The 26,216-nt window shown below is 37.8% G+C and overlaps 1 protein-coding gene across 1 annotated transcript in view; it reads left to right on the forward strand.

Annotated features, from left to right (window-relative positions):
• Positions 1-26,216, forward strand: part of Pdgfc (platelet derived growth factor C) — a 159,061-nt gene that overhangs the window by 105,392 nt on the left and 27,453 nt on the right. The window contains exon 3 of the mRNA XM_051157342.1: positions 12,398-12,578. Within this exon, the coding sequence (XP_051013299.1) occupies positions 12,398-12,578 (181 nt within the window). The remainder of the gene's footprint in view (positions 1-12,397; positions 12,579-26,216) is intronic.

The following is a 26,216-nucleotide window of genomic DNA, read 5'->3' on the forward strand; positions in this document are numbered from 1 at the left end:
AGACTTGATACCCTATGAGAATATATAGGGGGACGTAATCCCCCTCAGGAACAGTCATAGGGGAGGGGAATAATGGGAAAATGGGGGGGGGAGGAATGGGAGGATACAAGGGATGGGATAAACATTGAGATGTAACAAGAATAAATTAATAAAATAAAAAAAATTTACTCAGAGAAAATGATCATGCACTAATACAGATTTCAGTCACTTGTGAATATGTAATTACTGCTTCCTTCTCAGTTCTGTGTTCAGTACAACAAGGCCTATCTAGGTAAGATGTACAAGCATAAATATGTTGTCAACTAGCTGTGTGTCCAGTACAGTTTTTTAATGTACTGCCTTGGAGACATGTAAAGATAAAGACACAGAAAGCTAGCCCTTAGGATGAAAGAATAGCAGCAAGTCTTATAGCTGGTGCCAACTCATAGAGTGAGAAGTGCACACAAAGCTCAGTGCTAGCCGTGGTCATTGAGAGCAAGTGAGAAATCGAGGACTATTAACATCAAAACAAATTTCAGAGCATTATATCCAGTTTACTACTCCAAAGTCTCCTATCCTTATTTTAAAATCCATGTGTAGTTACATTTGAGAAAATTAGTTAGCTTGAATTTAATGTGAATATCCAGAACTGAGTAAAAGCAAGAATAAAATGTTTAAGAAGAAAAAATATAAGCTATTTCTATTTCAACAGTGCATATAAAAATTCTACTTTTGCCAACTCTGTCTCCTGATATTTGTCTATAAATCTGGTTCTTTATTCTCTGTGTTTACTTGCCCGTGCTCCCATTTAGCTAGCAGTCATGGACCATGCTATGCATCAACCAAATATCATGGTATATATCAGGGCTACAAATATTATTCAGTGCCTCTTTGATCTCCAGAAAACATTGAATTGCAAAAGAATGTTCATGGAAAATTAAAATTCAAATTTATGTTGGGTGTGGTATGGTCCATGCTTCAAAGATGTCACTGCCTCTGGGATGCTCAGAAGGCTTGCCTGCAGAGTTCCTATGTAGCTGAAGTCTGGAGATGTGGAAGTTTGTCAAGGGAAGTGGGAAGGTGATGCTACGTTAGGGAACTTGACATATAATTTTCAAGGACTGATATGTAATCTCTGATGATCGCTACTAGGCATTTTCCAAGTATATCCAACAAAATGTACATCCACGGGTCTTGGAACCTCTGAATAATAATCTCGTGACATAAAGTAAGTGTTTGACCTATGACAAGACCATTATTTCTGAAATCACTGTACCAAAAGATGTGGTCATGGTTACCATCTGGTGGAACATACTGTCTCGCCCAGGCTGAGTTTCATAGTGACTAAAGGCATAAGTAGCCCACAGTGACTCAGTTCCCCAAAAGCCCTCAAGTGGACTGGAAAGCTGTCTGCAAAACTTCATGGGTTCTCTGGAGTCTGTGTGCCTAACTCCTGGGTAACATGAAGCCCTCCATGCTCTGATCATCCAATGGAGCCTTTTGTGCTCACATTGTGGTAATAAACAGCTGGTCGATCAGAAAATAGAATGTCTTTACAATTGTCTTTGAACTATTCCTCTTTTTAAGACTAAAACCTAACTTCCATATTTTAAGCTCTAGTTTAAACAAAAATATAAACAGTTTAATAATTGAAATTAGAGTACGCTAAATTGTTAGAAATAGCCATTTATTGTCTCCTAGCCTTAACTGTGTGTATGGTAATTAGCATAACTTTTCAGATACATATCTGAAATAACAGCTCAATTTTTGTTTGTTTATGTAAAAACCTCTGAAGTGTTGCTAATGGAAAGTTATCCCAGAGCAAAGGGCTTTGAGATTCTTATTACTTACATATATATGTAAATATATATATGTACATATGTTACTAGGCTATACATATATATTAGTAATAATAATCTCAAATATTATATATGATTAATGAAATTTATACGTGAAATGCATCATTGGTTCTTCATATTTTCTGAGCGAAACTTAGGAGTATGGAATAAGTGGGGAGATAAAAATCTACAAATATATGAATAGACGACATGAGACAATCACAAACTTATTGAAAAACTGTCTTGTCCCTTCTACAGAGTAGAAAGTTCTGAGAGAAATCAGCTGGCGCAAAATAAGGGAAAGCAGTGATGTATGGGGAATGGTTAAAACTGCTGGGTTTCTGGGAATGTGGGGGGCCTGTAAAAGTCCATGGTGAATTCCAATGTACAAGTACCTTAAAGGGGCAATGAATGCAGCAAGAAATTAGAGATCCAAAAGAAAGCATATTTGAAATGGGCCAAGGAGAAAATAAAATCAACCTATTGCCAAATAATCCCTGCCTCAGGATCTGGCCTAAGGGGTGAATTATCCAAGTGGGCGCTAAGCCTGGCGTTTCTCGTTTCTCTTTTCACACCATCGACTATGAAGTAATCCCCTTAGCTGGACTTAACTGCCATGATCACGTCACCTGACGGCCAGACTGGTTCCTTTGAGATAAAGCTTTTTGCTTTGTTTTCTTTCTTGGGGAATGAAAACATTCAAAGACTGACCCCTCCTTATGCAATCATTGGTTTCAGTGAAAATTAGAATCCCACATATGTCATTCGTCCTAGTAAGTGAAACAGAGTGATAATCCCAGAAGATACATGAAAGGGAAACAAAAGAAAACAAAACCTGTTTCTATGTGTTTCATGTGAGTAGAATTAAAGAGTTTTGTGTTTATTTGCTTTGTGAGATTCACGGGTTTTGGTCAAAAGGATCAATTATTGTCCTATGTCTAAACTTGTGCTTCCAGGCAGTGTGGTAACTGTGTGCACACCGATTCTCCTTTGTTGATTTCAGTCTCCGTGGGTTTCCTTCTTCCAGAAACAATGGACTATCTTACAATATCCATGTCAGTTTTATCATTTTAAATGTGCATGTGAGAGTACCCATATGTATGTTGTATGTATGTATGTATGTATGTATGTATGTATGTATGTGTAACATGTGCATTCTGTTGCCCACAGAGGCCAGAAGAGAGTGTCAGAACCCTTGGAATTGGAGTCACAGGGTACCCTCTGAGCTGCAAAACCAGCAAGTTCTCTTAACCAAAGAATGACAGTTTTGTTTCTTAAATGTAGCTCCTTGGCTTGACTTCACTAATGCTAAGTGGAGTTGCCACAACATGTGCAAAGGTATTCTGTCACATGTTGTTTAGTGTCTAATGTACAGCTGCATGCCACAGGCCGTCACATGTTAATGAGATGCTTCTGTAACACTCATCATGAACTCGTCAGAGAGTATGGCTATGCTCCTCAGAAGAGGCGGGGGTCTGAGCACTCTGCACCTCACCTTATTAGTAGCATGGTCTTTCCTCTTTCTTAAATTGATACTTACAACTGCTGTGGTAACATGGGCTTCCTGTCAATAACAGTTACAGTGATGCAAAGCGAACGTCCATTGAAAATAGAAGCATCTAGGAGTAGCTGTGTATTTCAGAAACTGTTCAACCCGTTCCTGAGCTGATGCCCTGCCTCTGGGTAACTCATTTCCACATTGGGCCATTCTAGTAACTAAATGTAACATTGATCCTCCAAGAAACAGAAGACAGTGCTCAGAGATTTTGTAAGTGGTCAATGAATCTGTTCCTTGTCACAGGAGGAGAAACTTTTCAGAGAAAATAGCTCCATGCTGCTCTTACTCTAGGCAGGAGGGATGCAAGACTATGGCTTCCACAGGGGAAATGGCTAAGGGTGTTGGGCCCGCCCTCTGTTGCATGTGATAGCTATGACTTACACTCACCATGCAGCGATGTGGTTAGTAACCTATTCTTGTACCTTAACTGAAGTTGCCCCTTGTCGTGAACAACTGCCATGTCCACACTCCCTCCCGTTACCCAGTCTCTAGTTGACATCTCTTTACTTTTTTTATGAGGTGGACTAATTTTTATATATTATATATATATATATATGGCTAAACAATATTTTTCTATATGCCTAATTTATTTTTGTTTATTATAATGTCCTCACATATTATAGTGAAAGGCAGGACTTTAAGCATTTTCTTGTTTAAATCTGTAAAGCGTTTCTCACATTGACCCCGCATCTTATTTACTCATCTGTATACAATAACTTTATTTCTGCCATGATTTTGCTACTGTGAATAACACTGAAGTGAGTTATTGATATACTGGCTTATGTTCGCATGTGTATATATCCCAAAGTGGGTTATAGACAATTCTATACTAGGTTTTCTGAGAACTCTCCATATTAACTTCTAAATTAACTGTACTAGTTTACCTGCCTAGCAGTGTTATATAAATTATTTTATCGTACTCACAACTATATCCATGTACTTTCAGAATAAATTCAATATTTTAATTAAAAGCTGAGGGTATGCTCAGCTGATAATTACATAAGAGGGCCTGGTCTTTAGCTCTGTAGAGCTGAAGTCTTTCATTAAACGCTATATGTCAGATTGATGGTAAGTATTGTCTTTAAGAACTGGTATTTGCCAAGTTGGGAAGATGTTGAGCATGTAAAATGGTTTCAGCGCAAGCAGGAGAAGTCAGGTGCAGGTGTCCCAGCATTCATGTAAGACACCAGGTGTGGCAGCACATATCTGTATCCCCAGGGCTGTGGAGGCACTGACAGCAAGATCCCTGAAGCATGACATCTTGCCAACCCAACTTAGAGGGCAAGCTCCCATACTCTGACACCGCACATGCGTGTCATGCTTATATTCATCCCCCACCAAAACAAACCCCAAAGGTAGTATTCATTAAGAAGTTTACTTTTAGGTCCTACGGTAATACCATGCACAGGTGCTTTCTCTCATTTAAACCTCACGAAACCTTTTCTGAGTTAATAACTAATATCTTGGTTTTGTAATAGAGTCTCTGAAGTGTTCAAAAGAGATGTTGCTGGTAGTTAGTTATGAACAGTGCCACCGAGTCTTCATTCGAACAGGGGCTGATGTTTGAGGAACATTGGTTCCTTGTGTGTGCCTCATCATATTTGCTCTGTTATAGTAATTACTAATTTACACAAATATTCTAGAAATCTTATCAATATTTTGATTATAAAAAACAAGTCCATGACTTTTTGTTACTCATTTTTCAGACAGTAAGTGTTTACTCATTATTGGATATATATAAATATATATATGTGTGTGTGTGTATGTGTGTACACACATATATATGTATACACACATATATATCCAATATATATTGGATATTCAATATCCAAATATATGTGTGTGTATGTGTGTGTGTGTGTGTGTGTATTTGGACATGTGTAGTGACCTATGTTTTTCCCTATGAAGTTTCCAAATCTTTGATCATAAGCAAAACATAGTGATCTTAGTGTATTAATCTTATATTCAGCTTCTTTACTGAATTGTCTTTTTAGTTCTCTATCTTTTTTTAAAAGTGCAAAGTTTAAAATAAATTTTGATTCCTGTTTCCCTACCCCCACCAGTTCTTGCTAGAACTACTTCAACATAGATGATGTATAACAGTTACCTCCATAGTCTACCTCAATCCTGCTGCCCCATATCTGAGCTTTTCAGCCTCTGCTAACGCTGCTGATGTTTATTCTCAAAACCTATTAACAGGGAGTACGGAAGGCTCTGCTTATAAGATGCCTGACTTGCAATGGTGAGGATCAGCTCAATCCCCACAGCTGATATGAAAACACCAAATGTGACTTACCCTTCTAATACCCCACAAGGAAGTGACACAGGTATCTGTGGACTTGCTGGATAGCCAGCCAGAGTAGCAGAAACAGCAGAAGTAACAGAAGTCGTTGAGGAAAGTGTCGTGTTATCAACCACTAGCCTCCTCACTCGAGTTCGAGGACAATGAGAGATCTTGTTTCAAAGGAGATGTGCAGCATTCCTGAAGATGACACCTCATGTGCACACACACCACCCCATGAAAATCTGTCAGCGACCAAGGATCTTTATTTCCCTGTTCTTCTTACATTTTTCTTTCTTCTATCTCAAATTTATCTGTAGCTCCTTCTCTAAAATTAAAAAATAATGAGAGCATCTTACTCTGTTCTGGTGTGAGATCAATTCAGCTTCATTTCATATAATACATGTGGCTGGTTTTGTTGAATTCTTTTTCATCCAAATTTGAAAGCTGTCTTCTATTAGTTTTAGTAAGCAGTTAATTAAACCATATTGGTGATTCGTTTACTACTATGATCATACTGGTATTATGCCTTTTAATATTTTATGGACCATTGTAATATTCATCTTTATTTATGGACAATGCTCATACTGGATCCATTGTACTAACCATATAATATTATGGCGGCTAAAGGTAACAATTTATTTTTACAATTTTTACATTCATTTCTGAATGCTAAATCTTGTCATTACAGAGAATTCAATACATGGTTTAGGTTAGGTTTTTCCCCCCTGGTACCTGGGAAGATTACCATTTTCAGTGTTTCGGAATTATGTACAAAAATTGGGATGACACATTTGTTTATAGTTTAAAAGAAGAGTCATACACCTCCATTTCATTTTATCCTTTCTTACTAATAGATATTTACCAACTTTTAAATTTCTTTAAGAGTTGTTATTTACTTTATGCTTTTATCAAGCTGATAATTCATATTTTGGACATTTATTTCATTTTCCAAATAATTGAGTGCAAAATTGCATAAACTATAAAACTAAGTACATTCTTCACTGTATTTATACTGTGTGGTGAATGGCTGTGGCTATTGTCCTTTCTTTCACCATTTTCTCTGCCAGTTTTTGTTTTTAATTTTGAGTAGTAATTTTTTGCCTTCTTACACCTCTTACCAGGCTCTGTGCTACTAGTTGTTGCTTTTTACGTTTTCTCTTGTTCTTAGTTATTCTTAGCTTTGTAAGTTGAAATTGGTGGCCTATACAGTTGCGTTACTTTTATTTGGTGATAAATCTTAACCTTGTATCATGGCAACTTGAACGACTTCTCACAGGGTGAGCTCTCCTGTTCCCATGAGAATCTCCCTGTTTGTTGTTAGTCCTGGGAAGTGTATGTACTTGGCTTTCATAGTCTTCATTGTTTTAAAATTCTCTACAAAGAATTTAGAGTAGCCGATAATATTCATTACCAAGTTAACTGTAACAAACAGCAAGATACGTGTTCAGTTTCTTTCTCCCTTTCCTTCCTTCTTTCTTTCTTTTTTATAGCCTGTTTTTTTCCAGCCCTTAAATATGACTTCATGGCCATTTTTTTCCCCCTAGAAATCTAAAATTTCTCTTTAGCTCGCATTCAAATAAAATCTCTTCAATTATAGAAATGTATTTTAAATACAGTGAGTAGTAGGTCTTCGATTCTAAGACCTTGGAGTCTGAGCTTTTTGGCCTCTAAAATTGAAGCTGTAAGAGTTCACAATTATAACTAATTGTAAACTTAGCCAAACTACTTAGCTTCTTTATATTTAGAAACCCATAAACTGGGCCTAATCAGAACTTTCCACTTTGGCTTGCTGGGAGGATCTGTTGAGTTAATATCCAGAAGCACCTAAAAAAAAAGTGCCTAGCACATGGTAATCACCTAATAAATATGATAATTGTTTCAAAGTATTTTCAGTATTATTGAGCCTAGAAGAACATCTGGCGTTTGGATGGGAGTCGGAAGACTCTGCTTGTGTGTGGGTAACAGAAGTGTAAGCCGGTAAGCTCTGTACAGTAATTTGTCATCTTATTATTTTATTACCTATCCCAACCTGCTCCTGATCTAGTTGACACATGCAGAGCCAAGCTTTCTATAATCCACATTCCCTTGGCATCCTTTCTCACCACTGTCAGGCTTGATAATTCACGGGACAGGTTTAATTGACAAGGTTTTAGTCAGTATGAACTAGAGGCAGCCTGTTTCGCAGGCTTGGTTTATTTTTATTGAAAGGAGCTGGGTGTCTGACAAGTATGTTTACCAGTGAATTTAGTTCTCTGGTGTACTCCTTACATTCTTAAGAGTAAGAAAACAGCTCTCATAGCCTCACAGTTTCTACATTCTCATAGGAGAACAAAAATCATGTCTACAACACTATACTTGTTTATTAAACATAAAAGAACATAAATCCTCCCTGGGTCCCAGGAGTGTGGGAGAGAGTCGGGGTGATCAATACCAGCCAGCCCCCCTTGCACTGTGTGTCGCATCATATTGCCCTGAGAAGGTGGTGCTTGATTGGCTCATAAAATAGGCTTAGTAAATCCTTTAAATGGTGGTGTGGGCAATTGTTCACCTTGAAAACTAATACATGGGAGTGTATTACAAGGATTACTGTGTCTCCAGTACGGTCACCTGAGCATGCAGGGATGGCTCGCTTTCATCATTTCTCACTCCCTTTCCCTACGACCCAAGTTACGGTTTTCCTCTGTTGCTTCTCTCTTCCTTTGCTTCATGACGGTTTGACCTATGTGCGTGAGCATCAGTCAGATGGCTTCTCCCATGAATCCCTTATTCTGTTAAAAGCATCCGGTCAGGGAAAACAATGTGAGAAATTTAACCCTATAAATCATTAGAGGAGGTAACCAGATTTAAATTCCCTACGCGTACTCTATACAATGGAAAGAAAATATTGAACATATGTCAATGGTCTTGTTTTTGTGCTTTGCAATCTGCTGAGATCTGAACAGTGCAGTAGGCTGATACCCTGCAGGCATGCCTCCACACTGCCTATTTCTTTTTCTATCTTGTATTTTTATTTCATTATTATTATTTTCTAATTTTGTGATATTGGGCTGTTGGATCCAGACCTACTGCACGGGAGGCAAGTGCTATGTTACTGAGAGATGCCCTCATGCATAATCTGCTCACATTGATCTTCAGGGCAAATTTTAAAACAAAACTATGTTGATAGCCACATCATTTCCCAAGAGTATTTGTTGTTCTCGTTAGAAAGAAAATATGGGTCTTGATGCATAATTGTTTTCTTGATATTTTTAAGTTTACTAGGTGCCTCCTTGGTTATTAGATAGGAAGACAGGAGTCTGAAAATTAGAATCATTGGGAAAATTTCATAATTATATTATTGTATAATAACAGCTCTGAGGGTCAAAACCCTGCAGTGCCTAATTTACTATGGTGCAACTAGTAGTTTATATTAAAAATTTCTGTTGTGTAGTCACAGTATATATTTTAGATATTTGTTTCATTCCGACAAAGTGCAAAGCTATATAGCTCCTTCAAAACCACTGATGAACAAAACTTCAGATGCGCCTAACAGGGCATGGTGAACTGCCAGTGTCTGGCCATAAATGCAGAATTTGTTTTAAATCTGGCACCATAGTCACGAAGTCATAATGGACTCAACACCCTTCCAGAATTCTCATAATAGTAGGTTTGTGTATGTAAATTACAAGGCTGGAATTAAGACTTTTTTTGTTTGATTTTTGCAGTTCTAGGCGTCGGCCTCCTACTTCTCTCACCCCTGTTAGACAAGCACTCAACCCAAGACGTAGTCAGTTCATTATAAGGCCTTAACGTTTATAACCTCAATATTTCCTTGTGCTTTAATAAACTCTTTTAAAACATTTTAAAAGAAATTACCAAACAAGTCAGCATATATGCAAGTTTATTTTTGAACATAAGTGAAAATTAGACTTAATGAAAGTAGCTACAGAAATTGTTTACTTGTTTTTTTTTTTTAACTGTATTCTAACAGTTTGATAGTTACTTTGAAAATAGTCAGAAGAAACTGTTTAACACAATGTATCCTTCCCAGTTTTACTAGTTGAAATGGATTTGTGACTGTCAAATCCAGTAAGTGACTTGAGTAATTTTTAAATTTTCTTGGAGGTTTTTGTGCTGGTGACTGCTTCTGCTTCTCGTGACAATTTATTCTTCTGGCTTCCTCCAGCTTTTGTGTTGCCACTCAAGATGGTGTCCCCAGACTCCGTCTCCTCACAGGTTCCTTTTTTTTTTAATTTTTTTATTATTAATTTATTCTTGTTACATCTCAATGGTTATCCCATCCTTTGTGTCCTCCCATTCTTCCCTCCCTCCCATTTTCCCCTTATTCCCCTCCCCTATGACTGTTCCTGAGGGGGATTTCATCCCCCTGTATATGCTCATAAGGTATCCTTTTAAAGGGCCTTTTCTTTATGCTTTACCCCTGAAATGTTTCCTTGAATTTCTTAGATAGGTGGCGACTGTGGTTCCATTCCAGTCGTTGGCTGTGCTGTATACAAGGATGACAAACCCATATGCATAACTGTGCCAATTACAACAGAGACTCTAGACTTGCATATTTAAAATACACGGAGAGGTGATCCCTAATTCAAAGACTCTTTAAAAATAATGTGTCTCATCTTTGCCTATTTCCATCAAACCCTAACTGCAATCCTTCTGAGGTTCAAGAGCGCACGCACCTATTCACTTCACGAGACTATCAAGCCTGTACTGTGTCCTTGGCCTACAGGTACAAGGACACTTCATGTCCTGGAACTGGTACTATTCCAGAGCCCTTAGGAATCACATCAGAATAACAAACGCCAGTATTACCAGATCTTAAAGTTTTAAATTAAATCAGGAACTAATGAAAATGTCACCTTTTTAATGGATTGAATTAAATATTTTAAAGAAGAATAGGGCCTATGAAAGCTATGCCCACTTCTGTTCATAAGATTGTCTGACAAGTAAAATTCTGACAACTGGGTATGAAATACCAAGCTCTGAGTGCCTACACCTATTTTTTCCCAGGTTGGTCTGCATCATTTTCTTTGTTTGTCACCCGCTATTCATGGTTGACCATGCCTGGCCCCTTTCCTCTTATATTACCTTTTCTATTGTGCTCCTTGCTAGAATGCATTTCCATTTCTCTCCCTTCTCACTGTGGGTCAGGCAATCAACACTCACTCACAGCCCAGATATTAAGTCCTTTGTAACGGGACCCTAATCTAGCTGTGCAAAATTGCCCTTGCTCTTCCGGCATTCCACAGTGCACTTCCATTAGCGGTCTTACCATCTGATTTATGAATCCTGAGCCCAAGGAAGTGATAGGTCCTCCTTGTATCATGATACACGTATATGCCAATGTAAGGAGTGGTAGGAAACCAGTTGGACTGGTTTATTTCCCCAAACACAACCGAGGGCCCCCAAGTAGGAACTTTGTTTCCCGTGCAGACAGTTTTGAGATGAACATGATAAAACCAACTCTTTAAGCACTGATATTTAATAATTAGTCTACTCTACTTCATGCTGTCTACTCTTGCCACTTGAACATAGACTCTAGCATCCATCTCTCTAAACTGCTGAAATGAGTCCTGGCTCACTTGAGCCCATATTCCTAAAGCCCTGGATTTCTTATATGACATGGCATAAACATTGTCTTCTTTCAATATGGAAAGTTTTCTTTTGGTTGCTTTTAAACTCTCCAGTATATCTTAAAACAGTGTATGGAGGTGGGCATGGTGCTGCCTGGAGCTGGAGCAAGCTTTATTAAGTAACAGGAATTCTTCAACACAGTGAATATTGTCGTTTTAAAGGATCTTAGTTTCTCAGTTTATGTGAGAAAAATGAAGCTGAAGAATGTTCTTGCATTCCTTAGAGGGAAGATTCATAACTATAGTTAGTCTGTATACTGTTTTTATTAACAATTCTTCTTTATAGTTAATATATAAAATGTTGGTTTTGATTTCATCTAATGTACATATACTACATTATATTTTTAAAAATCTATCAATAAAATTTCAAACATGGCATACTTCTCTCTCATTAAAAGTTTTGTAATTTTCTTTTTTATTTTGAGATTCAATTCAGAGAAGCTATCACTTATTTATAAGTGCAATTGTTAATTTTTTAAAACAGTCTGTGTGTCAAGTAAAGCTGGGGATTTATTTCCCAACTTTACTTACTCATGATGTATTAGACCCAATGTCCAGCCTAGGAAGCAGAAAAGAAAAAGCTGGAATAATAGCAAAATGATCCATGAGGAAATAATGTGTGTTGGTACCTAATTGAATGTTGTCAACTGCTTAAAAAATAAAAATAAGTAGCTGGTACTTTGCTTCTACTTGATAAATAGTATCAGTATTCTCAGTGCTACGCTTTTCTAAATTAGTAGCTGCTAGTAAAGTTCTATGCAAAATACATCTTTTTCTAACTAGGAAAATTGGACAATAATGGTAGGAATTAAGATAGGAAATGAATAATTCATATATTCAAAGTCATATAATTTTACCATATGTAAAATATTTAAGTTTTAAATGTTTGATCAGTCTTGAGTTTGTTTATAGCAAATCTGAAGGCTTTGAAAAAGCCTCATAGTTTTTCAACTGGGTCTTCATTTCTGGTTGTCTTGAACTTTTGCATCGAATGATCTCTCCATTCAGGGATCTCACTGATTTGCTCCACAGATGCGTTGCGCACATAAACTTGCCGTTGCCCAGATAAGCAATGATGTCCGTCTCTGCCCCCTTTGCCTCCTCACAGGTATGATTTTGTAGAAGTTGAGGAGCCCAGTGATGGAAGTGTTTTAGGACGCTGGTGTGGTTCTGGGACTGTGCCAGGAAAGCAGACTTCTAAAGGAAACCATATCAGGATAAGATTTGTATCCGATGAGTACTTTCCTTCTGAGCCCGGATTCTGCATCCACTACAGTATTGTCATGCCAGTAAGTACACCTTTGAGATCCCCCTTCCTTTGCTGAGTCATCTATTTTTTTTTTTTTTTTTTCTTTTAACTGGAATTCCTCTTTTAAAGACAAAATCAGAACACCAAACGTGAGAAACCATTCTAGTTTGGATTATTTTTAACCACAAAGTTCTCATAATAAATGTTACAATCAATGTAAGCATTTTCTCTGTAGATTTTAAAAATACCAAGTACCATAAAAATTGTAAAATGAAGTGTGCAGCTTTTATAGTTATAAGAATACAGCAGCCTAGAGAGACGGCCCGGGATAAAGTGCTAACCCTGAACAAACGAGGATCTGATTTTGTTCTCCAGAACTCATTTTAAGACTTCAAGCTCTCAGAAATCAGAAAAAAAGCATATGGGGGTGGATCTCTGACCAGCTAGCCTAGCCTAGGTGGTGAGTTCCTGCCCAGTGAGAGATCCTGCTATAAAATTCAAGTAGAAACCTCCTGAGGCAAACATGAAGTTTACGTCTGGCCTCCGGGTTCTCATATACACATATTTTCATACCCATGTATACATGGCAAAAACAAAGAAGACAGCATGCTCCTCAGCTCTGGCTCATTGGCCAATAGCTCAGCATTGATGGAAAATGACAGATTTTTCTCTTGACAAGAATAGAAAAGATGTGTCATTTCTCACTCCTTTATCATTTAAAGATCACCATAGAAGTTTAATTTTGTAATCCCCTTTGAACTAATTCTAGTGTGATTCACATAAAATAATAAAATACTATTGCAGTTCCTAGCATTCTGTATGACTTTTGGCTATCTGATGTATTTGTGTATTTTACTAGGAATACTGTCAGTTTACAGATATACATTTTGAGTATAAATTACTTAATGCTCTGTTATTTAGTTTTAATTTTATGTGTAGATTTAGGGTGGATATAATGAAGAACTGGAAACCAACACTATTTATAATCAATATTATTTTACCTAGATTATGTACTTATCACTTTTAAAAATCAATGTTTTATGTGCTTTTTAAATTATTTTATACTTAATATAGTACCATTTCTTTATCATCCAAGCTTTATTTTTATATGTTGTTTATATAAGCCTAATACTATATAACTTTGTATATTATATTTATATTGTATTGTTAAGCAAAATAATTTAAAGAACTGACTGTTCATTATGTACTACAATGTACACCACTGGTGAGATGGAGAAATTTTAAGTATTGATTGATAAGACAGCTGAAAAGGAATCATAGAATACAAGCTGATGTTGAAACAGACTGCTTAGTGATAGAACCCTTTGTAGCATGTGATTGATTAAATAGACATCCTAAAATATTCTGAATTTGTACTGTGAATCTGGAGTAACCTTATTTCAGATCGTCAAAGTTACTCGAATGATATTGCATTCTTAAAGTTGTTCCCATCTTAGATTTCATTGTATTTCCTTTGTTAGTTTTCCAAAAGTTTTCTTAACTTAATAATATCTTTTTCCCAGTTCAGGTCAGTTGAGTAACCACAGTAGGGCATCCTGGTAGAGAGATACAACAGGAACTGAAGACAGCATACAAAGGCTGCGTGCGTAGCTCGTCGGACCATTTAATCATGCACTGACTATAATTCCTATGATGGAATAGCGACACAAACTTAACCTAGTACCTTGGTTGCCATGTGGGCAAGTTACTTGTAAATTGCAAGTTATGAGTCAAAGTGCAGTGACATGGGGCATGTCTCTAATAATCTTAGGAGTGCTGGAACTTTCAGCAGGCTGGTGTGGCCCTATACCTCAGCACACAGCTGCTGACGCTTATGCGTATTCACAGACACACAACATGTGTGTCAGTAGATCCTGTTGAAGAAGTTCTTATAACCGAAGTATATGACTGAAATTCAAGTATTTATTGGGAGTTCATAATGTGACTTTAATTTCTCTAACACTCCTTAGGGAAACAGCAGGCTGTAGGAGGAAATAAACAAGAAATGTGAACATAGGAATGCGGGGTCCTATATTTCTGAAGAAGTATACCTTGGTCATGCCAGAAAAATTGCTTTTGTTCCAATTCCACAAACTTTGGCTCATTTGTGTTTGCACTGGCTTTTGTGGTTGACCTGCCACTTCTTGCCTGACCCTTTCGGCTTTGTGTAACCCTCACTCCTTACTTATAAATACATCTTTTCCACTCTCAGTAATAATGGGTTTTGATGACTGAAACTCTGACAAGTGGTGATGCTTTCAAGGCTGGCAGAGTGTCTTGAATTATCATTGTATGCTGTGAAATGCCCCCTCCCTCCCCTCACCCACGCATGCATTAACACTGACCAAGCAACAATCCATCAGGCTCAGTTGTGAATCAGATAAACGAAAGCCTGAAAGAAGAGAGTGTGCTCCTTGGAGAGGGGACTTAAAGGATCCTGTGGTATTTGCTCAGGGGCAATTGCCCCTTATATGCCACGCCCCTAACATTTGTTTCTTTCTGTCATAGATGAACTTCCTTACTGGCATCCCCACTTCCCTATAGGCACTGATCAGGCTCATAGCAAACTCACAGCTGCAAAGCAGGACCTGTAGGGGTACTAACCACAATGGCTTCCTCATTTTGTATGATATAAATGGCATGAACAGCAGGCCTTGGTAGACAAGCAGCTTCCGGTACCGAGGTTGGCTGCACAGGCCTTGCTGAACGCCATTCACACTGCAGCTGCTCATTAAGATTTTTCTAGAAATCCAGCCATTTTCTCCCAGACTTGCCTAAGACCCGAGTGGGATACCATTGTCTGTCTGTTACCTTTGTTGCAGCTGAAATGTAGGGAAGACACACTAGGTGGTAACCAGGGTAATAGGAAGGATGTCACCCATTTTTCAGAGGCTCATATGTTAGTCTGTGACACTAAGGACACAACTGGCTTGTGATGTGATCTGTGGTCCAGGTTCCCTTATTCTGAGTGAGGAGTTAATGAAGTATCCACTACAGTTTTTGACCTCAGTACACACATTCCATTTTAAACCAATTGTTTATGAAAATATCTATATAGCCATCCTTATATGCTTTTGGTAATCAATTTACTGAATATTTTCTATCTACCTGACACAGAAAGCCTAAGTCAGGGAATGGTTTTTAAAACTCAAATTACAAAACAACAACAACAACAACAAAAACAACAACAAAAAACCCACTCTAAACTGGGTTATATTTTGTAAGTAAGGAGTTCACTCTGTAATTTTATTAGTAAGATAAGATGGGCATCAAGTTCTGCTCTGCTAGAGACTCTCTGTCATTTTGATTTCAATGTTATAGCAAAAATTTTTCTCACAAGTGTATCTCTTTTGTTCACACATGCCCATTGAGAAATTGTGTACATGGTTGTAAGATGATTTACCCATACCACTAAACGAGGGGTGCTGAGTTAATTTAAATAAAGCAATGTTAAAGAACATTTCATATCTTATAAATACAGTTTTCTTCATATTGTTGAAAAGCTGAAACAAAATTTGTGGACTCCCAAATATCTTGGAATAAGACAAATTAAATCCTTTTCTCCATTTGCTATGTTAAACTGGTGTCATTAGCTAGGCTTACTTTTAAAACTACCATTGGGAGATTTGACGTAATTCTATAATGAATAATAGCTTTTAAAAATTACAACACAGGTTTCAATTTTAACATTTTAATGATATTTTACGTAATTATTTATGAAAATATGATTTCCTTGTCATGACTCATTGACAAATAATGAAAGATAGATCTGTTTAAATTTGATAATAAATGACATATTAAGTTTTATGATTGTTCTCAAGAAGTTAATAGTGTCTTTGATATTTTTTCTCCTTTATGATGAGCAGAGAGAAACAGAAGGGAGGGATGAGAGCTCACACACATACCCTGGTAGATTAGCAGTGAGAGATTGTTTAAGCAAAACTGGAAACAGTGCGACCTTGTTTCCCTCCGAAGGCCACACACAGCGAGAGCCCAGAACACACTTCAGATCTCTTAGAGAGAAAAGTCCTTGTTTAATGTTGGGATAATTTGTATTAGGTTAGATATGCCCTACTCTGTAGTTTAGCATAAACACTATTATTTAAAATGCTAAGAGGCAGACAAAGGCTACCCGGAATGACTTTTCATCCATTATTAAAATATCTGTTTAAAATTTTACTTCCCATTTTTGTTAGGAAACTGTTTCACAAAACATATCTGAGTTTTTTATAGTAATGATATGCAAATTCAGGTCTGATGCTCTTCAGGAGCTTTCATTTTCTTAATATGTAGAACAATTTTTTTTTTGAGTATAGTGCTATGTGTAAAATATTTTCAAAGTTTATGAAATGTAAGGGTTTTATTTTTCTCCTTCCAGTAGGCTAGAGTATTTTGAATGATTATTGCACTAAAATTAATCTTCCTTAAAGGATTTTATTGAACCCTATTTTTAATTGTTTTGAAGATATTAAGAAGTAATAAGATACTACTTCTAGCAACTTATTTACTCCCTTTTTCCATTTGGTGGGGACTGTCTAGATTCAGAGAACTTGATGCTGTTGTTAGCGTAGCATCTGACTCCCATGTGTTGCCACCATTTTGTTTAATCCTGGAGCATGTGGATGACAGTGAGAAAGAGAATGAATGGGGCACATCACTCATATCCACTCCAGACTATATTCCTTTAAGTTTCTGTCAACTTTGTCCTATTAAAAAATGAGTTACTTCTTTCTAAGTGAATTCAATGACCCTTGCTGGAAGATAGAAATTATTGGTATCTTCGTTAGTTGAATTATATAGAAAGAAAACAAACTAGTGCAATTCCCTCTAAATGAAAAAAAAAAAAAACAAGAAGCAGCGTCACTGAGTCAGTTGTTTTCCCTCACACTGACTTTGTAAATGACTTGTCTGGAGTTAAGTCAGTGCACAGCCATTACCGTGGTTCCTTCTGTGGGGAGGGGTTGGAAGGACACTTGGTGCCTGAGGTGCCATTGTGGAATGCATGACTGATTGCCAAGACAGTTATTAATTGTGCAGGGCGAGAACAAAGCAGCTTAGTAGATACCGGAGTTGGGGAGCGAGAAGGAGGCAAACTGCTGTCTCTTCCTTCTGGCTGCGCCCCTGGATACTTCATGTCAATGTTCTGAAGAAAGAAGTCTGGTCTAAAACCCCAGTTCATTCTCAAGGAAGTCTTGAGTGGAAAAAAGTGAAATTAATTTTTTTTACTTAAGATAAAAACAGCATGCTCCTTGGAGGGATTCCTACACATAGATGCTGCAAGGATGTTCATAGTGGCAGAATATGACCTAGATGCTCCAAAATGTCAAATCTTAACAATTGCCTCACATTCCCACATTACCTTATTAAACTAACATAAGCAGTGAGAGTTTATATGGAACTTGCTTTTGAAATAAATTAGTATTTACATGGACAAAGAATAGAGAAAATGATGGTGGTCTTAAAGTTTTTGGTTAGACTGAGAACCTGGAGGGCATTACAAGCCAGTGGGTGTCCAGTCATCAGAAGCACTTGTCAAATGAGTCAGTTCTTATTAAAATACACAGTTTTGTGTAGGTAGAATAGAAGTCATGAGGTGACAGAATTTTACTGGACCAAGGATATTATACATGCTAAGAGCAGTTTACTCTGTTTTCTGTCTTACTTCCACCCATGGGCAGTGTTCTGTATAAGGCAGGATTCTACCTCTGTCCTTTTTGAAGTTATTTTCGTGCCTTCTGAGGAGCTTCACATTTACTCTTTAGAGAAAATAGCCAGAACTCATCCTGCAGTAAATGTGGAAGGCAGATAGACATTTGAAGGGAGCTTTAAGCAAAAAATCTTGAACAATTGGAGCCTTGAGTTTCGAAAGTCAACATTGTGCACTTCAGACCACAAAAGATTTAAAAACTGGTGTTAGTTCAGGATCTAGATTGGTAGATTGTGATGTGTGGTTGTGTGTGTATGGATGTGTCTGTGAGCTCTGCATGCCCTGAATATAAAGACCAAAGTACAATCTCACATGTGTCTACCCAGAAATGACACCTCCTTTCCCTGAGGTAGTTTCTCAGCACCCTGGACCTTGCCAGGTAGTCCAGGCTGGCCCCTGGAAAGCCCCAGTGATTCTCCTCTGCACTTCTTCCATAGCAAGATTCTAGGCATCCCAGCATGCCTCGTGGAGTTCTGTGGTTTGTGGTTGTTGATGATGATGCTTATGGGGATAGAACCCAGGTTCTTATTGTTGGAAGGTAAACATGTCACCTACTTTGCTACCTCTCCAACTATCACATGAATTATTTCAATATAATTTATTGAAATTATTGAAAGTGTTTGATAAATTATTTTGGGAAAATTAAATAATATTTCCCCAAATATCTACTTAAAGGAAAAAAATCTATATACATATATAATTTGTCATGTAAGTGATTTGGAACAATTTAAGTAATCGTAGAGGGATTATTGAGACTTGTGTACAGATGCATGAAGTCATCATGTCTCTTCAAGAGTGGCACGTTTCCTTTTAGTGTGTTTACCACTTAACAGGGGATTTTGACCCTGCCTCCTCAGAAGCTCAGCTGTGTTTGATGAGTTCAGTTGCTCGTGCCCAACCAAAGACTGCTGTTTTATCCCTGGACTACTTTAGAGGTTTGCCTGCAAAGCAACCTCAAAGAGCTGTGCACCTTACTTAATTGCTACCTGCTTTCTAGCCAGCCCCACTAGGATACTGACCGTACTTTGCTCATTAACTGTAGTAGGCATAACAAGATTACTCACCCTGTGATCCATACAATTAAAAAGCCTTGTCAGCTTCCAGTCTACAATTATTTGTCTATTTCAGTAGTGCTATTCATGTATTAATGTGTTAAGAATACTTCAAATTCACATGAACTCATACACACACACACATACACACACACTCAATTTTTATGTCCGTCTCTAATTTTTGATCAAAATTTAAAAAGTAAGTGCAATTAGCATTTCATACTCATAAAGAAGACAATTTTGGCAAGTGAATGTATTGTAAATGCTCATCAAAAAAGTTCTAGGTATGTCACTGTGTCTATTAGGTCACAAACAGTAAATAAATTTTTTATAATTTATTCAAATTACATTCAGATTGTTATTCCCTCACTTGTATCTTCCCGGTCTCCCTTCCATCCCGCTTTTGCCCTATTCCTTCCCCTAGGCCTCTGACAGAAGGGGACCTTCTACCCCACCATATGACCACAGCCTATCAGGTCTCATCCAGATAGCCTGCTTACCCTTCCTCTGAGTGCTGCCAGGCCTCCCCCACCAAGGGGAAGTGATTAAATTGGGGGCACCAGAGTTCATTTCAGGGGCAGTCCCCACTCTCCCCACAACTGTGGAGAATGAGCTACCACTGGCTGGATCTGAACAGGGGTTCTAGGTTTACTACATGCATTGTCCTTGGTTGGTACAGCAGTTTGTGCAGCCCCCACCCCCGGTCCAGATCTGCCAGTCTTGATGGTCTCCTTGCGGGGTTCCTGAACCCTCTGGCTCCTTCCATCCCCCCATTCTTCCATACCACTCTCACCTGGAGGCTAGCAGCGAGTACCAGCAAATATTTTTTAATTGTATTATTTCAATTCACCTACAGTGTGGCAAGACATAATAATATTATAAAGTGTGCATGTTGTTGGGTCATGTGGAAAAGAGTGACACAGACCGAAGCAAATGTTAGGCCTTGTAATGGAAGTTCTGATGTTTGTCTTTCCTCTTTGCTTTTCAGTCTTCTTTCTTTGTCTTTATTCTTCCTCTTTCCTTCTCTCCTTCCTTTTTTCTATTTTCCTTCATCTTCCATCTTTTTTCTTATCTTTACTTGTCTTACTTTAAAAAACAAACCCTAGCTTTTTTTCCATTTAGGTAAATGTGATGGTAAGGTAATCAGTGCCTGGCTAATAAACATCCTTGTACCATTGCATGTAGTTTATTAAGGTGGTTAAGGATGTCATAGCTCGAATTAAAATACTGTGTGGTCTAATTTAAATATTTCCAAGGCACATTCTTTAAGAAAGCAAGTACGTATGCTTAAGATTTTTTGCTCTTCTTGTTTTTGTTTTAATTGTTTTATGAGACAAGTCTTCTCTATGTAATAGCCCTGGCTCTCCTGGAACTAGCTCTGTAGACCAGACTGGCCTGAACTCTCAGAGATCCACTGGCCTCTGCCTCTAGAGTGCTGGGATTAAAGGCCTGTGCCACTATTGACTTCTTCCTCAACATCTTCTTGTTCTTCTTTTAAAAAAATAAAATAATAATAGAAATCCTTTAAAGTAGCAATTATCCAAGGCCCTAAAATAAAAATCTGAGGTAGGTATTGGTAAAACATTGTCAAATAAATCTATGCAGTGTTTAACACCTTAACACTGCACTGCATCTGAAATTGTGCATTAATATTATTTTGCACTCCTTTGGAGGAAATGGGTTTTTTTTTGTTTTTGTTTTTGTTTTTTTCTAGTAGAGTAGCATTTTGACTGGGGAAAAAGAAAAGTCACTTTCCTCCTGGTGTAAGTTAATGAAACAGCATTAAAGGTAATTAGTTGCAGAGAAAGCTGTGTGAGACCTTGAAGCATGAGGCAGGCTGCCTGCCCAGGCTTGACTTCCAACACCTGAGTGTGGAGGTATTAAAGTGGATGACACATGCTCTGGATGAGGTCCTTACAAGGCATCTCAAACCTTCTGACATAAGTATTTTCTTTTCTCTGTGGATTACGATGAGTGACAAAGCCCTGTTTTTTGCCCTAATCCCATTACTGATAAATATAACACAAAGAACCCCCAAGTTTACCAAAGATTTCTTTTCCTTTGACTTCCTGGGATCCCCTTCTGACTTGCTCTTTTGTAGGGAATGGATTTATTTCTAGCTGGAGTGCTATGTGTCCCTTAGAGCTGCCTTTAGAACACTAAAATAAATTTAATATTCACCGTTAAATGTCACATCACTAAAGTGTGTAATTAAAGGTCTTGATAAAGTCTGTGTAATTACCACCTATTTAAGCTGTTTTCCCAACGTCATAGGATCTCCTGTGTCTCCTTACATAATGGACTTGCTAATTTCACTCTACGGGCTCCAGTTATTCATCACTACTTCTTCTGCTTCACTTCAAACTTCATTAGGCATTAATTTAAGAAACGCAACTTTTAATTTACAATTCTCAGTTTTGGGGAATGGAGAGGCTAAAAGCATTGTCTACCCTCTCCTGAGTTTGGTTCTCCTCAGCACCCACTTGGCAGCTTGCAATCATCTGTCATTTCAGTACAGGGGATCTGATGTTGTCTTTTGGCTTCTGCACAATGTAGCACATGGGTAGAGCACAGATATATATGCAGATATAACAGTACACATCAAAAGTAATTTAAAAACATTAAAAGACCCTTGATTTTTTTCTTTTCTTTTCTTTTTCCAAGACAGGTTTTCTCTGTGTGGCCTTGGCTGTCCTAGACTCACTTTGTAGACCAAGCTGTCCTTGAACTCACAGTGATCCACCTGTCTCTGCCTCTCAAGTGCTGGGATTAAAGGCGTGCACCACCACGCCCGGCTGACCCTTGACTTTTTCAAAAGGTAGTGTGATCATGGCACAGACCTGTAGTCCCAGAACTCTGTAGGCTGAATGCAGAACCACCCATGACTACATAGTGAGTGCCTGGATAGCCTAGCTACAATATGGAACCCTGATACCACACACACACACACACACACACACACACACACACAGACACATAGAGTGAGGGGTGGGGGCATAATTCTTAGACTTTTCTCTGTGATGTCCTTTGGTGCTGATTTTTTATTTCCTTATTTGCTTTATCAGTCAGCGGTAAGATGTAGGCTTCATTAATCAAAGCATTCATTCATTACTGTTATATTTGTTTTGTTCTGCGGGTGGAGTTCAAGTATGTACTGATCAAGGATTCAACCACAGAACTATACTCCAACCTTATACAATTTCATGTTTTTCTTTTAATATCTGTATTTATTTTCAATTACATGCATGAATATAGTATGTTTTGATCAAATCTGCTCCAACGCTATCCCCCAAGTTCCTCCCTATCACTTTTCCCTCCCAACTTCTTGTGCTCTTCGTATATTGGCATGGAACTTATTTATACTGAAGAATACTGGTGTAGCATAACACAGACTTGAAACAGAGACTGAGATATTTGTGCAATTCCTCTCCTACGCATCTTGATTCTTTCTTCTTCTTCAAAAAAAGAAAAGTTTAAAACACCATAGCAGGTAGTAAGTAAAGGGCTATATGAAAAATCTTTCATAAATAAATATGTCTGGTCAACCTATAGTTTCAAAAGTGGTTCAATCTGGAATATGGATGCTGCATTTTAGTTCAAAAGAGGCTTTACAATATCAACAAGTTCAATAGAAAATTGTTGCCATCAATTTGGTGCCTTCAAAAACATGCTCATCTAAAAATCTGTGGCGTGGTATGGAAGCATTTTTGCAGCATAGAGTAGAACACCTATAATTGATTAATGATTATAGGATAAAAATAATACCACAAAGCACTCCTCTTGATGTTAGATTTAAAGTGAATGTGTGAAACATAAAGTCATAGTACATAAATCTATGAATGAGTCTTTTCTGCCTGCAAGACAGAGATTAATGAAGTTTTGGGATGCTAGGAGCTCAAGATATAATCTATAGCTTTAAACTAATGTCAAGATTCAGAACTGATTGCTTAAGATGCCTTCATTTCACGAGGATTGATTGATGACTTTAGCTTTAGTAAATCACTTCTCATACAAAAATTTATATAATTTGGTTCCAACAGGTTTGGTATGTGGTAGTATTTACATATTAAATGTAACTATATAATATGTAAAAGTCAAAGCAATTTCAAAGTAAAAGACAGTAGCGGACCACACTCTAAATGTGTTTCTTCATTTGAAATTGAGTGGTCGCCAACTCAGGAAACTCCTGGAGATGTGCATAAGGTGACTTGAGGGTTCAAGTGGAGAGTCATTAAAATGAGACACATATCATAAACACCTAGTTTCAGTTCACTCCTCTTCAGTTAGGGCCAGGGACTGTCTTTTGTAGAAGCACAATTTGTTAACTTAAATTCTGTTCTCTTACTTCCAAGAATCACAGCTATAATGCTTCAGTTATGGCACTTTCATCTTGGCTCTCTTTCAGTACAAAGGAGAACTCCATTATACTTGAAAGCAATCTTTGTGTGGACCCCTTTAGCATTTTATGAGGCTCTTTGCTCCTACACTCTACAGTTATATCTTTCATACCTAATTTAATACCAAATTTTGTAGCAGCTCATTTGTATGGAGTTCATCCAAAGCGTTCACGCCAGTTTTCAAGGAGCAAAGAGCACACTTGATTGGGTTATACTGTGTTTAACTAGTTTAATAACAGCAGTAAAAAGTACTACTGATATGAATACTTGGGGAAAAAGTGTGGATCACCAAGCATCAGTCACCTGGGTGGAGAAACAGAGTATTAGTTGGCAGTGCTTGGTAAGTTGTGGGCATCATCAATCAAGCTCTTCTGCCAGTGCGGGGGAGGGCGGGCAATCACAACAGTAAGTTAAGTAGATGGCACTTCAGATGACTGTAGCCTTTGCAGTGTTTCTGTATAGAGACTGCCAGGTCTAGTATCATTTGGGAAGTGCAGGCCATGAGGCCAATAGAAAGGTAACTGGCAACTAGGTCTTTATAGGACATCAAGGTAGCTGAAAACATTTAACGTGCACATCTTGTGCATCTTTGTTCCCTTCCACAAATTTCCTATAATTTATGTTCAGTAATTTTCAATGTGAATATAATAGACTGGTTCACTGAAGGCTTCTTGGCATTGGAAGGAGTGAGTTTCCTAGTAAAGTAATAATAGTGTATATGGAGCTCCAGATGGAGACGTACCTTTCCTCTCTCTTCCTACGTGCTTCTCACCCCACCCTCCCACTGCTTCTTCCTCCTACTCCTCTTTCTATTTCTCCTTCATCCTCCTCCTTCCTTCCCTCCCCCTCCCTTTCTCTCCCTTATAAACTACTTGCATTATTTTGAAAGTTCAAATGAAACTTTTACCACTGCTTTATCACACTACTTCTTTACAAAAAAAGCCAAGTTTTGTTGTTGTTGTTGTTTTCAGTGTTTTTGCTTCCTAATGTATAATCTGCCCTTCTAACATAGATGTGTCCTACTTTAAAGAATAAAGGAAAAGGCAAGAGAATATGTCAACCAAGCATCACTTAATTTCTCAGTTGTGTCTTTACACCAAGGCTAGAAGCATACAGGCGAAGCAAAGAACATGGTTTAATGTAAACACACATTTATTTTCCTTATATGCTATTAAAACACACAGAGTACACAGCTTGAGCTATAGCACATGGAGGCAGCAGGAACCACAGTACTATCATTGTGCCTTCTTTGTTCCTGTGGCTTTGAGTGTTTCTGATCTAGCTTGAATTTCTATCCTCTATATTGCTTGTAGTGCTCTCAGAAAATTGGATTACCCACAAAATTAGAGAAGAAAAATGTCCATCAACATTGTTATGAGGAGTAGTTATCAAATTCTTAGCTCAGTGTTTGGCATGCAAAGACAAGAAGTATTTGTTACCTTTATTTCAAGGTCAGGCATATTGACAAGTTCTGACCTGAAGATATTGTTCTTCTAAACAGATTTTTTTTCTTTTTGACCAAGAAGAAATTTTGGAAAACATCATCATACACTCATCAGACCACATTTTAAAATATCATATTTGCAGCAGTAGCTTGTAGCAAAATGTTATTGTGTAATTCAAATGCTAATTTCTGTATCCCCCATATCTGGTTGCAAGCCTTCTTCTGAGAATCTCCTGTCTCAATGTTGTCTAAACACTGCTTTCCAATTGTCCCTAGATATGCCAATAAAGCAGCTTATAGCCAATCACTGATGGGGAGAGAACAGGGCTGGGATTCCTGCCATCCAGGGGAAGAGGAATTAGAAGAGGAAGTAGGGGATTCAGTCACAGCAAAGGTCCAGGAGAGATCAGGAGAAGAGCTGGAGCAAGGAAAACTACAAAGTGCAAGTATCTCTGGAATGTATGCTGGGGGAAACCAGATTAGCATACAAAGTTAAGAGAGTAATAATTGCTCAGTTATTTTGTTGTGAATCTTATTATTAAACAAATATAAAAAGGGTCACAGTTACTTGTGTGGCAACAGGATTAAGAGAGAAACTGAAAAACAAGCGCAGTTTTATAAAAATAACATTAACCCTAGATCATGACTGTAATCCGAGCCACTCAAATGACTGAGACTAGAGGTTACCAGAGTTAAAGTCAATCTGACTGACTGTGCACCAAGATCCGGTCTCAGCATTGAAAAACTAAAAAGGGCTGAGGGTATAGCTCAGTGGTAAGTGCTTACTTAGGCTGCTAAGGAAAAAAAAATGAAATAAGAAAGGAAGGAGAGAATGAGGGAGGGAAAGAGGAAGGAAGGTAACCCTAGCACATGAAAGTACTGTTATGCTGCTACTATGTTTGTCACTTTCATTTTATTTTCTATGAAAGCACTCATTGTGATATAATAAGGTGATCATGATCTCATGAAGTTTTCAGACGTAGAGTCTGAAAACAAATTGAGTTTCCCTGGAGCAGCTGAAGGTTTTGGTCAAGTGCAATCTTACCACGCAAGTTTACTCCCAATCCCTCCAAAATGC

Source organism: Acomys russatus, chromosome 15 (genome assembly GCF_903995435.1).
Source record: "Acomys russatus chromosome 15, mAcoRus1.1, whole genome shotgun sequence".
In the NCBI taxonomy this organism is placed as follows: Eukaryota; Metazoa; Chordata; class Mammalia; order Rodentia; family Muridae; genus Acomys; species Acomys russatus.